This window comes from Balaenoptera acutorostrata, chromosome 2 (assembly GCF_949987535.1).
Source record: "Balaenoptera acutorostrata chromosome 2, mBalAcu1.1, whole genome shotgun sequence".
NCBI lineage: Eukaryota > Metazoa > Chordata > Mammalia > Artiodactyla > Balaenopteridae > Balaenoptera > Balaenoptera acutorostrata.
Genome location: NC_080065.1, coordinates 155,037,211 through 155,052,291, shown reverse-complemented (window position 1 = coordinate 155,052,291; position 15,081 = coordinate 155,037,211). Strand labels below are relative to the sequence as shown.

The window sequence follows — 15,081 nt, the reverse complement described above, 5'->3', positions numbered from 1 at the left end:
ACTAATGTAGTTCCATGTCCGATCTGCTGGGGGATCCCCAGAAACCCTTGCTCATGACTTTAGTCCTAGATGAAGCAGCCTTTTTGTTCACAGACCTTTGGGGTTCCTTGTGTCGTTCTAGGCAAACATGACTTAGGCTTTATGGGTTGGTCACCATGGACCAAGATGACCCTCCGAGCCCTTGGCTCCTTCTCTGCAGAGCCAGGACTCCTGCCCTTCTTCCCCCCGCCCCCTTTTCTCCTCCTGAAATCAGGGTCTTCTGGAGACAGGGGTATTTGGGCACATGGCAGCAGCTGGGACAGGGGTCAAAGGCAAGGCAGGCTCAGGCCACCGATGTGCTCTGCTTTATCCCTGACAACCGTGTAATTGGAGGAAAATTGGTCCAATGTGAGGTGCTGGAAAGTTCAAAAAGGGTTGTTTCAGGGTCTTTGTGCCTGTTTTCTTTTCATGCTGGAGTGTTGAGTTGGAGCCCAGCAAGATCCTGGGCAAGCCCCAGAGCTCTCTAGAACTGGACAGATATCTCGGGACAGAGTCACCTACCAGGGCAGGCAGGGGCTGAGAATGCCCTTGGGGAACATCTGAATAAACAGACCTTTTAGGTCTGAGAGGAGAAGAAGGATAAATGCTCTTAAGAGATGGCTCAGGATTCCTGCCCCCTGGCCTGGGGGCAGTGATTTCCTGGGACCCTCAGAGCCTTCTTCTGAAACCAGAGGGGCAGGATCATTAAATAGGCTTTGGACAGTAAGGCCAAGGAAGCACAGGGTCAGTTTCCTAGTCTGCTTTGACTCAAGTTTCTCCAGCTATAAAATGAATAAATACTCTTATTACTGGCCTCCCTCTTAGGATTGTTGGGAAGCCTCCTGGTCAACCAAGCACCAAAGAGTTAAGGAAGCAGAATGGTGAAGGGGTTCAAAGTTCAGGTTTCGGTGTCAAAGAGACTTCTTTCCAAACCTTATTTATCAGCTGCGTGACTTTAGACAGGTTTCATTACCTCTCTGAGCCTCAGTTTCCTTGTGTAACATAATGACATTAGCAATGTGCTTTAAGGATGAGATGAGATAATGCATATAAAGCACCTCGCGTAGCAGTTAGCCCACTGTAAGTGCCCTGCATGGATAGAAAAAAAGGAAGGAAGGAAGAACAACAAGATCAAAGAGATCATTATTATTGCTTTGATTCTAAAGCGAGTTGGTTATTATGATAGTTCTCGTCAAATATTCAAGTGTCCCTGTAGATCTCCCAGCTTCCTTTGCAGTTAGGTTTGGCCATGTGACTAGTTCTGGCCAGTAGACTGAGAGTAGAAATGATATGAGTCATTGTGAGGTCAAGGAAATTAAGAGCTGGTGCGGCTCCTCCCTCCCTCTCATCCCCAACACACTGACCTTGGGGGCCACATGTTCTCTATGGCAGCGGTCCCCAACCTTGTTGGCACCAGGGACTGGTTTCATGGAAGACAGTTTTTCCACGGACGTGGGGGAGGGGGGAGGATGGTTCGGGCGGTAATGTGAACGATGGGGAGCAAAGGGGAGCAGCACATGAAGCTTTGCTGGCTCACCTGCCGCTCACCTCCTGCTGTGCGGCCCGGTTCCTAACAGGCTGCGGACCAGTACTGGTCCACGGCCCGGGGGTTGGGGACCCCTGCTCTATGACATCTTAGAGATGGAGTCAAGCCTTTATGTGAGTGTGGAGTCTGTGTCCACTGTGTTAACCCAGTGAGATTTCGGAGTTCCTTTGTTACTGCTAATAGCCTTGCTGACCGATATAGTCATCTGTGAAGGAGAAATACATCTCCCCTACTCCTGACCTCCTGGGGCATCTAAGGATGATGATAATGATAATAACAGTGGCTGTAACAGCTACCATTTATCGAGCCTTTGAGAAATACTGCAAAGCCCATCGCAGATGTTAAACTATTCAGGTATCTCACGAGGTTCATGTTTTGCTATTACGTAATAATTGTGTTCCTAGAGTAAACTGTGTTTTCTTAAAGGGTTCTCTTAAAAACTTCAGTGAGGAAAAAAACTGCTTAGGGCAAGAGTTTTAGACTATGACAACACAGTTATTTCTCTTACAGAAATGTCAAAAGTAAAGGGTTTTAATTGCTATTAGGACATTCTGAAGTTACAAACTACAAATAACAGATTTTCAAAACGGACATAAGCCAACCTAAAGGTCATTGAGCAAATGCTGAATTCCATGGAAGACAAGATTCAGGTCAACTTGTTTCCAGACCATCAAAATAAATTGTGGCTTGGTCCAGAAGTGCTAGTAAAAAGGAAGCCCCATTAGATCTCAAGAAAGCTGCTACCCTCCCCAGCCCCTGCAAAAAAAAAAACCCAAAACAAAAAACCCTAAAAATACATTATTAAAAAAAAAAAAAGGGAATACCAGTGGCAAAGAACAGCCAGTCACCGACTAAAGTGGCCCGTGGGTGTTGAAGCTGGAGGCCAATAGGCTCTCCTCTGATACACGCAGGGATCCTTTCTGATCATGACAGTGGTGGAAACCAACAACCAGCACAAATTGAGTTCCTTGCTGAACTGATCAGGTTACATCCAATTTGCATTATGAAAATTTGCATAGTAGGAAAAAGCCTGAATCTGATTTGTCTGGCAGATGAGGAAACCAAGAAAATATGAGGCCATCAGTGGCTACAGTGAGCAACTATGGAAACAACCCCTATTCAAGGTTCTCTGCTTTTTTGACTCTGCTTAACTCAGAGTTCCCCTGATGTATAGTGACATCTGCATATCCTCATGAATGAGGGTGCCACCTCTGAGCTGGGATTCGAGGCCTCTGAGTTTGGTTCCGCCCTTCTCTTGGGGTCTGCCAGGACGTCTTGGGCCTGTCCATCCCTCCACTTGGGGAAGGCCTGGAGCTTCCGCTCTGAATAGCAAAGCCGCTTTGGTCCTTGTTGGTGTTTCTGAAAATACCAGTAGACCTGGAAGGTGTCCAGGCTGCCTAGGAAAGTGCCTGGAGAAGGGGATTCACTTGATTTCATTACTAAAGCAAACAGTCCTGGTGACCTTTGGGAATTAGCACATTTTGACTTCCTCCCTCCCTCAGGCCTTCGCTGGGCAGCTGAACATTCCACACCTCCCTGAGAAAGGGGAAGCACTTTGAGTGGGTGCTGGGGCCTGTTGCTGACTAAGCTTGCCTCCTTCCGGCCTGGAGGCCTCTCACCCGTCCTGCACCGACTGAGGGGACGAACTGGCCCCATCCTTTCTTGCCTTGCTGCCCAGTAGGTCAGTAGTGAGGCAGGTGAGTCTGGAAGCCGAGTCTTCAAGAAGATTCTGGAGGATGCAGACAGATTCAAGCAACTGGGCCCTCTGGGAGTTCTGTTCACCTGCAAACAGGATGACTCCCGTCACCCAGCGCAGGAAGGCTATTGCTTTTTCAGGCTCCCCTAATTGGCCATTCCCACCTTATGATTTACTCATGAAATTCAACAGGCCCTTACTGAAGGCCCCCTTGCATGCCTGGGGCTGTGTCGGCTCACAATGGGTCACTGAGTAGATATTAGACCTATTTCCCACTCTCAAGGACCTTCAGAACTTAACGGGAAGACGAGACCCACGTATGAGGTAATAAATCACAACAGTCTGTAATGAGGGCTAAATTAAATACCATCATTATCCATGGTAGTTAAGAGCCCAGGTTTGGCATTAGGTGTCTGGGTTCAAATCCCACCTCCATCATTTTGGTTGAGTTTGACTCTGGGCAAGTGCCTTAACCTTCTTAGGCCTCTGTTTCCTTATTATAGGTTGACCAAGGGTGCTAGCCTCAAGCACTTCTGTGGGGAATTAAATGAGCTGGCACATGTGAAGCGCCTTGTACAGTGCCTGACTCATGGTCTTAGGGTTATTACCAGCTACTGCTACTAGTTGTCAAAATATATTTGAGGGTCCCCAGTAGTTTAGAAATCCTGAATCTAAACACACCCCCTTCTGCATAATGGCCCTCCCGTCTATTTCTTTCAGCACTGATTGGTCTTTTTGACTGATCAGTTACCCAAGCTGGAGCCCCTGGGGCCCTCATATGCATTTAATCACAAAACCCTGTTGATTAGACCTCACATCTATGTCCTCCATATGACTCTTACGCTTAACTGGGTCCTCACACAGCCACACTGATGACTCAGGAGCCCTCTTAACTGCTCACCTTGCTTTTGATTTCACCCTCTTCCAAACAAGCCTTACTACTACTCAAGAGAACTTGTTAAAATCCAAAACAGATTATCATTTCCTTGCTCAGACTCTTTCTGTGGCTCCCTCTGACTCTCAGTAAACAGCCAAGCCCAAATCCTTGATCATGACCCGCAGGGGCCCTCATTGATATGACCCCTGCCTAGCTCTAGAGCTTCATCGCTTGTGTTTCTCAAGTCACCTCCAAGTCCCAGCAATGCAGCCCTGTGCCCCAAATTCTCCTCAGTCTCCTGGTCCTCCATAGTCATGCACATACACCTCTCAAAGTCTAGAACCCTTTGTCCCTATCTCCTGAAGAGTCAAAATTATGCTTAAAAAAAAAAAAAAACAAAAAAAAACCTCCAAACCACTTTCTTTGGGAAGCCTTCCTTTCCCAGGTCTGGGTTAGCTGCCCCTCCTCTGTGCTCCCACAATAGCTTTGCTTACAAGATCATGCTGCAGATTTTTGTTTTCGTGTCTATCTCCTTCACTAGCATCTGACCTTCTTCTTCATCTACATCTTATTCATGCAGGTGCAGGAAGGGACTGTATCTTATTCATCTTTGTATGTTCATACTGATAAATGACTAGGAAGATGGATGGATGGATAAATGGACAAATGGGTAGATGGATGGATAGGTGAATTGTTGGATAGAATAGTGGATGGATGGACGGACGGATGGACGGATGGATGGACAGACAGATGGGTAGAAGGTGGTTTTATGAATGGATAGTGGATAGATAAATGAAGGAATTCAATAAAGTGGCAAAAACCTCTAATTAGATCTTGCGGCCATCAGTGGCACTGCCGAGACAAGGCTCCCCTTCTTGGAGCTTCATAGTTCAGGCCGAAAAGCAGAATGACCTTGCAACTAGCAGCCAGTGGGTTTTTTTGACCTTGATGCTCCCCATTGTTCCAGCAGGAAGGCTGAGAAGGAGTGTTGATCTTAGAGGGAGAGTGGACAGCCAGGTGGGCTTTATCCCATCATTGACCCAGCCTATAGCCTTTCTGCCGACCTCCTCAGGTCTGCCCTCATATGGGTCCCATTCAGTCCTTCTCTTCATCCAGGCATCATGGATTTATTTCCACCTTGAACCATGGCAGATTTCTGCCTCTGGTTCCAGGGTGACAGAGCAGCAGATGGCATGAGTGACGGAGGATGCCTTGACCAATAGCCGCTGTGTGTGGCCCAGCGCTTACCTGTTCTTCTGTCAGGAGAACAGCATGTTTCACTCTGTTCATTTTCCTGTTCAGGAGCTGCTCTTAGAGCAGCCACGTGAGAAGTTCACCTTACGCAGCTTGGAGCCTTTATCAGCTCTTCGAGGAAGACCTTTCAGGCCGACCTGGTTCACTAAATAAACACAGATAAATCCTGGAATGGAATGAACTAGAAACGAAATGTCCCGTTGAGCTCCTCTTGATACAGAGAACCAGCATGCGGCCCGCCCAAGCTGAAGTGGAAAGACCCCGAGGCTTTTGGGAGAAGAGCCCAGCCCAGCCACCCTGGAATCCTCATTCAGGGTTTATGAAGCAGCAGGCAGCACACAATTGACTAAATTTGGTTGTGTTTTTATTTTTGTCCAGCCACAAATACCGGCAAAGAACTGAAAACGATTCCTTCCCTTCCTGGAGCCTCGGAGCCAAGCTGGTTTTATTTTTAGCTTCAACTCTGGTTTTGAGCTTTTAGGACACTCAATACCCTCCCCACTGCAGGCAGTGGTGGGCCGATTTCAAGACTTTTGTCTAAACTGGAGCGTTGGTTGTCTGAGTGTAACTCTCACCAGGCTTTGTGCAGCTGTGGCAATAGAGGGTGGTTCCAGACAGACCCACCTAGAGACCCACTTCTATTCTTGGGGACTCCAAGAGCATCCTTTTCAGGGAGGGAAATGTACTCAGGGTGGATGGTTGGGCTGGGGCAGAGGAGGTGGCAACCCTGGATGAAAGGAAGCAGAGGCAAAAAGAAGACTAGGGAGGGGAGAAAAGAAGGGGAAGGCAGCTGTCACAGATTGAAAGCCTTCGAGTAACACAGTGGTTCAGAACCAGGCTCTGGAGGCAGAACCCCTGGGTCTACATCCTGCCTCCGCCCCTTCCTGTCACAGTGGCCTTGCAGAATGGGCTCAACCGCTCCAGGGGTCGCTGTCTTCACCCGTGAGATGCGGGTAATTATGACACCAGCCTCTGAGCTGCGCTGCCTGAGATCCTACCCCTCTAGCACGTGGCGTAGTGTCTGACACGCATTTGTGCCGCAACTCATTTCAGTTATTATTGCCATGCTCTCATTGCAGTGCTAGACACTTAGGCATACAGTGTGTTATTAAAACTTACTGTGACTCACTGAGTAGGGTTATTTGGCAGATGGAAAACGGAGGCTTAAGGAGTTAGGTAACTTCCCCGAGGTCCCATGGCGAGAGCATGATAGAGCCAGATCTGAACCCAGCGTGACCAACCCCAAAGTCATAGCACCACGCCTTCTCTGGGACCAGTGCTTCCCCGTGTTAGAAAGGGGCTTATCACTGGCTGTATGAGAACTGCTGTAGACAAGGAGCTAGATTCCCCCTCACCCTCCTCTCCTCTGGGCTCCCCCCTTTCTTCCCACTTTGGTGACAGGAACACACAAAGAGCAGATACTGGGAGTGATCAAAGAGCACTGGTCAAATCCATAGAGACAGAAAATAGAATGGTGGCTGCCAGGGACGAGGGGAGGGGGCCCTGGGGTGGGGTTGTTTAATGGGTACAGCGTTTCAGATTTGCAAGATGAAAAAGCTCTGGACATCTGTCGCACAGCAGTGAGAATATACTTAACACTACAGAACTGGACACTTAAAAATGGTTAAGATGGGGCTTCCCTGGTGGCGCAGTGGTTGAGAATCTGCCTGCTAATGCAGGGGACACGGGTTCGAGCCCTGGTCTGGGAAGATCCCACATGCCACGGAGCAGCTGGGCCCGTGAGCCACAATTGCTGAGCCTGCGCGTCTGGAGCCTGTGCCCCGCGACGGGAGGGGCCGCGATAGAGAAAGGCCCGCGCACCGCGATGAAGAGCGGTCCCCGCACCGCGATGAAGAGTGGCCCCCGCTTGCCGCAACTGGAGAAAGCCCTCGCACGAACCGAAGACCCAACACAGCCAAAAATAAATAAATAAATAAATAAAATCAAGTTAAAAAAAAAAAAAAAAAAAAAAAATGGTTAAGATGGTCAATTTTATGGTAGGGCTTTCGTTTTAACCACAGTTAAACAAACGAAAACAAAACAAAACAAAAAAGAGCCCAGGGAGGCAGGTTGCCGTTTCGGTGGGGCAGGGAATTTGAGCGTATCTTGTCCCACTTGCCAGCCTTTTCTCAGGCTTCCTTACAGTCAGGAGTGTCACCAGCAGCTCCGCAGGCCCACCCCTGCCCCGCACCACGGGAACCGCTTCAGGGCTGAGCTGCACGCTTCTGACTTGAGGTGCTGAATGCTCCTCTCATGTGCTCTGCCCTTGCAGCACTTCCTTCTAGTGCCCTGTCCCTCTGAAGTTTTTGTCCTTCAACCTGGAACGAAAAGGGGAAAATAGCAATCCCCCGGACCCCCAGGGGATCACGTCTGCGTGATGTGGTGGAGGAAGTGTGGGCTTTGGGGACAGAAGCTGGGAAGAAGCTCACCTTTTCTTCTCTTCAGTTCGCTTAGCTCTAAGATGGGATAATACATGTCTTCCACGTAGCCAAATATGCACAGTTTAAGCGGAGAAGTTCAGCCGGGCTATAAACTGCTCTTTTGCACGAGGAGATTCTGGAGAGTGAGATTCTGAGGATTCTGGGGACAGGAGATTTGGGGACACTGGTCTGGGCTTCCCTGATTAGGCTGCGTAAAGATGCTTGGGCAGAGAGGCCTGGGAATGAGCACGGGGCAGGCTCTCCCTCTTGGCCTCACGCTCCCGGGAGAGCAGGCTTCGTGGAGACCACAGCGACTTACGGTCCCTCGGAAACTCAGATGGCCTTCTTTTCTGTGGGCATCAGCATGGACCGTTCTCAGGAGAGAGTCTGGCTCTGTTGCCACCACCCAACGTGGGACACCCCTCCTGGGCTGAGTTTTACCTCTAGGTCTACACACCTCGACCATGATCCCTGACCCAGGGCCGACTTTGCCATTAGGCACAGCGGGGACAGCACCCAGGGCTGACAGTACTTTTTAGGGACCCATGAAAATGGTTTAATTTCTTTTAAAATTAGAGGAAAGGGATGAGTGTTCAGGTCAAAGTAAATGTTATATAATATTAATATATTTGTTTTTATACCAACACAGTTATAAAATACAATATTTACTTTTTTTAAATAGGGGAAGGGGCCCACAGAGGCAAAAATGCTCAGGGCCCATGGCAGTCATAATGCAGCCCAGCTCTGGTCTGAAAAGCCAGGCTGGCCGGGATTCCATTTGGCCCTTTAACCCCTGGTGATCTGCCCCACCCTCTTCTCTGTCCCTATAAAGACTGCTATCTGTCCCACCTCTCCTCACCACTTAGGATCTGGAATATTCTCTCTGGTATTTTGTTTATTTTTAGGGACCCATTTAACATGCCCATTGCATCACTTGGCAATAGCTAGCTACCGCAGGCACATGTTGAGAAAAGTTCAAAAGCCTGTCTGAGGTTCGTGGGAAAGAATGTCATGATCAGTTAGTGATGGCTCTCCGAGGCTCGTGAAGGGGGGTGTGGCAGGAAGCATGTTGTGTTCCTGCTTCCGACTGACCTTTGCCTTTTTATCCCCAACTTGACTCCCAGCCCCGCGAGTTAAAAGAGTATGCCTTACACGTGCTGAGCATCCCACGTTGAAAGATCTAGAAGCCTCTTAATACCTGTTGATCGATGGACCGAAGGGGTGTCTGTATATACTCTTGATCCCGTTTCATGTCCCCTTGACATCTTTTCATTCCTTTTTTCCCCCTTCAGGCGCCTGAACAAGAATAAACTCCAGGTCCTCCCGGAACTGCTTTTCCAGAGCAACCCGAAGCTCACCAGACTGTGAGTAGAATGGAGTTGTGTTCCCTACCTGGTGTCTTGCCTGGCTTTGCTGACGCCGAGGATGCGGTTGCCTTAGCGTGGGGAGCCCTGAGCCGTGTGGACCTTGGCAGTGAGTCCGCGCATGTGGGCGCTTGGAGCCAGGCTTCAGCGTGCTGGGTCCTCACACTCCCCTCCAGTGTGAGGAGCCTTTCGTGCGTCCGTCCTTTCGTGTGTCCGTCCTTCCCAGATCATCCGCTTAAGTGGCCGGTGAGGGCTGTGGACCTGTGGTAGTGCATCTCTCCTTTGCAAGGAGGGAGGAAACTCTTCCTTTTAACTTGGGTCTGAATTAACCTCAGGGAAATGCCCTGAGGGTAGGCTTGGAGGTGAATTGATTTACACAAGACTGCCAGTGGTCTCGGAGGAGGGCAGTGGTTTGGGTTAAGCATTTCAACCTCACCTCCTTGCTGGCTAGAAGGATTCCTGCCCTTTGCCTGCTTCCTACCGCCGCCAGTCCGGGAACCCTGGCTCTGGAGATCTGTGATTTTGTGGGAAAAGAAAGAAACACTTTGAATTTTGCTTTATGTTCGGAATGGTCCAGGGTATAACGGGGGGTGGGGGGAGACTTGCAGATTCTCTGTGTATTTATTCAGCGTGAGAGTTTGGATACTGAAGAGATGGAGTTGCACGTCGCGATGGAGATTGTGATTCATATGTTGGGGTTATTAGGCAAGTGCTAATTATTGACAGTGAACAACTCCATGACTTTGAACCTGAAAGTCCTACCGGCAGTAACTAGTGTACATTATAGGGTGAATTGGTTGCCCAAGGCTTGACTTTCTGGCTGGAGCAGCAAGTGTCCGACTGCTTAGCAGTCAGGCAGTGAGATCTACGGCCTGGCTGGGAAGACTCTAACCTTACCGGGGAGGCTGCAAAGTGGTAGCCTCCCTTCTCATTTCCAGTGGCTGTGTTTAATACCTCCGTAGGCAGTCCGCCGATGCGTGTAGATAAATTGGGAAATATGAAACGCCATGTTTGCGTGTGCACTTAAGAATGAGTTCTGAATTAGGAATCGGTATCTCTCTCTGTACACACACACAGAGACTATATACATAAATGTACTTGCAAGGGCACTTGGCTGCAACAGGAACGGACTGGGGTTGGCTGGTGTTTCAAGGGTACCGCGGCCTTGCTTGCCTTCTCCGGGACACACCTGTACTTTGTCACGGTCTCCTCTTGCTGGTACTCCCTTTCTCTGGCTCAGTCCACCCGGCTGACGGTGCTAAATGAGGGAAAGAGCATGCCTCCCTTTCCACTCTTCCGCTCCGAATCCACCTTGATGGACGCGAGGGTGCATGAGGTGCTGTTGCTGGGCTGAATGAGCAACAGCAAGTGGGCAGACGGGGAAACCACTCTGGTTTTTAACTTCCTCTTCCCTGTAGAGTTCTTTCCTTAAATGCTCACCTAATAGCCATCTCTCCACGCAGCACTACCTTCTGCTTTTCAACCTGCTTTTAACTAAATAACGCAAACGGTATGCTGTTCATCTGGAATCTCAGCGTCACTTTCGAGGCAAGTAAAAGGTGCTTATGGGACTGGGGCTGCTGGGCAGCTTTGAGCGGGTAGGTCTGAGAGTTCCAGTTGCTGCAGGAGGTCAGGGGGGCTGACTCTTGCTCCTCACGGCCACCAGGTGAGGCCCATTTTAGGCGGGGCTGGTCTTGATCTAGGCAGAGGAGGAGTTTCAGGCCGTGATAACAGGTCTCTGCCATGCTGGGGGCCAGGCCCAGGCAGGTAGCACAGGGGCATGGGAAAGTCCAGTGTCCTAAAGGCCACTTTCTAACTGAAAGAGGTCGGGAGAGCCACTTTCCCTTCTGTGCCTAAATGTCTTCATCAGTAAATGGGAGATGCCCCATCTTCCCTTCTACCCACCTCACCAAGGAGCTGTACGTATCCGATGAGATTATGGTGGGCATGCATTTTCTAGGGTTTAAAGTGCTGTGTGAGTGCAATTACCAAGATAGCTACTGTTACTCCTACAGTTCCCATCTTCACAACTTGTTTCTAATCTCCTTTCTCTGGGAGACATGAAGAAACCAGGAGCTGCCGTGGGCCCCTGCACGGAGCTTTTGCCCTCAAGCCAGAGAGCTGCAGCTGGGAAGGCAGGGAGGACGTTTGGCTCGTTTTGGTTTCTGCCCCTCTCCAGGTCCCCAGCCAGGCCCAATGTGACACACAGGCACTCAGGAATGGGTGGATGAATAAATGAACGATACAGGCCTCAGGGTATGAACCATGTTCTGAGGGAACTTTGAATCTTTTATCCACCATTCCTTCATTCGTTCATTCAATAAACTTTTCCCAGGTGCTTGTTCCAGCCTGGCCTCTGTGCTGGGTGTTAAACTGCAGATATGAAGGTTGCCCAGTTCTCTATGTGCCCTATCATGACACATTCTGAATGGCTGCCAAAGAGCTGAGAGCTAAATACATACTTTTTTTCATTGAAGCAGCTCTCTTAACCCAGGTTTGGGCTATAATCAGCAATCCCTTTTTCTCTCTGGGCTTGATCTTTGATTTTTCTTAATGACCCTATTGTGTCTTTGTCTTATTTTGTCAGCCACTCCAGGGCCTTTGTGGAAGTAAGCAGGGTACAAATTAGAAATCAATAAATGTGCAATCATGAGTGTGTATACATATGCCACTGGCTCTGTTTTAAAAGAGCACTGCATCTCAATAGACGCAGTGAGCCATTTTCCAGGGAATGCTAAATGGGGCTGCTGGGTGGCTGTCTCCTCCACAGTCGGCCATGTAGTTTAAACAGCAATTCTGACGCACCTTTTCTTATTAGATCTATAGACAAAGACTGCTTAATATTCAATGATTATCTGAAAAATACCTTTTGGAAAGGCTGTGGTCGTCGTATGATACATGTAGTGATGGGAAAGGGAAACAATATTTGTTGAGAACCTATTATATATATATGATTATAATATTACCACTAACTAGTAAGTGGCAGAAATGTGACAAATTAGTTTAACTCAGAGGGGAAATATGTGAGTTAATGTGCATGAGAAGGCCAGTGGTAGTTATGGTTGGCTTTAGGAACAGCTGGATCCAGGGGCATGGTGGTGTCATCGGGACTTCATCTCACTCCCTCCAGCCCTAGGAAGAGTGCACGGGATGGCAGGCAAAAGCAGAAGACTCTGAGGGCAGTAACCTAGCAACCAGGGTGGAGAGGGTGTCCTCAACAGCAGTCCTGCAGAAAAGAACTGAGGGTCAATTGCTTACCTTGGTCGCACGTCCAGCTCTGAGCAGATGCTGTTCCTGGTGAGATGGTGTCCTCTGATTGACCAAGTTTGGGCCATGCGTCCATCACAGTTGTTTGCAGATGAGGGTGTGCAGGGCCTGGGAATGGGTTTCCCAAAGGGAAGAGTAATTCTGTTATCAGAGGACAGGGGAAGACATACTGGACTTGAACACAGCAGACATCTACAAGTTTATTGAGCATCTAGTCTGTTCAGTTCCCTGTGCTTTCATTGAATGGTTTGGATCCTCACAATAACGCTTCAAGATAATAACAATAGCAAACACATTGAGTGTCGGGTGCTCTTCTGAGCACTTTACATATAACTTGTTTGACACTCCTAACGATGCTATGGGGTAGGGACTACGAGTACTGTTCTGTAGATGTGAAACTGAGGCTCAAAGAGGTCAAAGAACTTGCCCAGCATCATACAGTTACTCAGCGACGGAACCAGGAATCTAATGTGGGTAATCTGACTCCGAAGCCTGTGCTTTTTTTCTACTACAATTAACTCCCTGCCTCAATACTCCCATTTTACAGATGAGGAAACTGAGGCCCAGAGTTTAAATTACTTGTCCATATATCCCGTATTTCTAAGCAGCAGCACTGGGCACTCTGCCTCAATACTCAGATTTAGCCTTCACACCAATCCTGCAAAGAGAATCATTATTAAATCTACTTCTACCTCCGCTCGCCGCAACTAGAGAAAGCCCTCACGCAGCAGTGAGGACCCAATGCAGCCGAAAATAAATAAATAAAATAAGTAAATTTATTTAAAAAAAAAATCTACTTCTAAAGCGTAGAAGTGTTATCTGACTTACCCATAGTTGTATAACCATGATACAACGGAATGGGGAAAGAAATGCATGTGTGTTGCTGCAAAGTACCTCTGTTTTCTACCATGCCACACTGCTGTGCTGACTATTGTGGAGAGCTGAAGTCATGCTAAAAAGGATTGGTGATGGACCTGTCATACATCCAAGTGCTTCTGTCAGGCCTTGGCTGGTTACTCCACCCCACCCCCCTTAGATGCAGCACCGTCTGATTCATTGGTACATGTGTATAGTAGTGATGTATCTTCCCTCTTACTCTGTCCTTCAGCGCATAGAGCACGAGCCATAGAATCCTAGAGCTCAGAAGTGCCGTGAGGCTTAGGTAATACCACTGTGGTCTGTAAAACACCCAGCAAGGTCTCTGTCCTGCTTTGGGCACTCAATAAATATTAGCTCACTCCTGTCCTGATGTATATTATAAGATTTTCAAGGGTCAGGACTGTACTTCTGCTCTTTCTAGGTTTCCTATCACTCTTGACTGAGCACAGGAGATGGCAGTAAAGTGAAAAGGTTAAGGGGCTGCCAGTTACTTGCTGTGAGACCATGGGCAAATTACTTAACCTCTCTGGGTCTCAGGTTCTTCATCAGTAAAGTAGACAATAATAGAACCTACTTCTCCAGATTGTTGTGAGGTAAATGGAAATAGCCCGGGGACAACCTTTAGCATTGACTATAGCCCATAGTAAAGTGCTCAGTGAAAGACGGCTATGGTTAACTTTTGCTGGTTGACTGATAGGAATGGTGCATATGCTGGGGCTTTGGCATCTCTGGTGTAAACATTTCAGCACCTCTCAAAGAGTTCAGGCTCCAAAATAAATGAGGGTTGAGGGAGCACTGCACTGGGAGTGGGAAGATCCTGATCCTCCTACTGGCTCGGCCACCCACAAGCTGTGTGACCTTAGGCATGTTACTTCATCTCTCTGGGCCTCATCTAGAGAGGTTGGGATGAAGCATGGTCTGTTACGTGGTCTGTAAGTTATGAATTTCTCCTTTTTGGCCTCTCCTTCAAGCTTTCTCTTTTACCTACACATGGGGGAAGGAGGGAAGGATTTCTGGTGATTCGGAAGTTAAGTGGTTAATGTTGCCAGAAATTCCTTAGAAGAAGCAAAAGACAAGATGAAAACAGTAATTAAAAGCTGTCTGCCTTGCACCAGATTAGGGAGCTTTGAAGGGGATGAGAGGCACACAGTGGTTCACAACTGTTTTTTTTTTTTAAATTTGACTTTGCCATGTGAGGATGAGCAGACCACTGGGGTCCTTCTGGTCCATGTCTCCTGGATTCATGTCCAAAGAGTCCGTTACATATTTGGTAGTGGTTTAAAGCCTGTTGCTGAAGAAGCAGTTGTGCTAGCAGCAGGACGGAGGCCCCCGATTATTCTTCACACAGTCCTACTAGGTATTTGGCAGATTTAAAACATGCCACTGGGGTTAAACCGCTGTCGCTCACTTGGGTCAGTGGAGTTGCAAGAGACTTGGGAAGTTAATCCCCGGGCAGCTGAAAACAACATGAAATGTGACCAGCCAAGTTAGCCCCAAGTCACTGGGGCTGCTGTCCTGGTGGGGCTGCTTCCCTCCCAAAGAGTTGTGAGACCTCAGTTTCCACGGAACTTACTTGCAATGAGTGGGCCATCCCCTGAACTCTCATTTCTGCTAGCTTGTACCTCTCCTTCTTATTTACCATTTTCTGCCCTTATCACCCAGCCGTGTGCATCCATGCCCTGTATCCCCAAACAAGCCAGAAACTGCATTCAGCAAGGTGATCTAATGTTTCTTTGAGGTAACCCAATATTAGAGCAAAG

At 48.4% G+C, this 15,081-nt stretch overlaps 1 protein-coding gene across 3 annotated transcripts in view; it reads left to right on the top strand.

Moving 5' to 3' along the window:
- The window catches only part of SLIT3 (slit guidance ligand 3), a 625,193-nt gene that overhangs the window by 95,951 nt on the left and 514,161 nt on the right, over positions 1-15,081 (top strand). For all 3 annotated transcript variants that reach the window (XM_007171383.2, XM_007171384.2, XM_057541374.1), the window contains exon 4: positions 9,104-9,175. In XM_007171383.2, the coding sequence (XP_007171445.2) occupies positions 9,104-9,175 (72 nt within the window). The remainder of the gene's footprint in view (positions 1-9,103; positions 9,176-15,081) is intronic.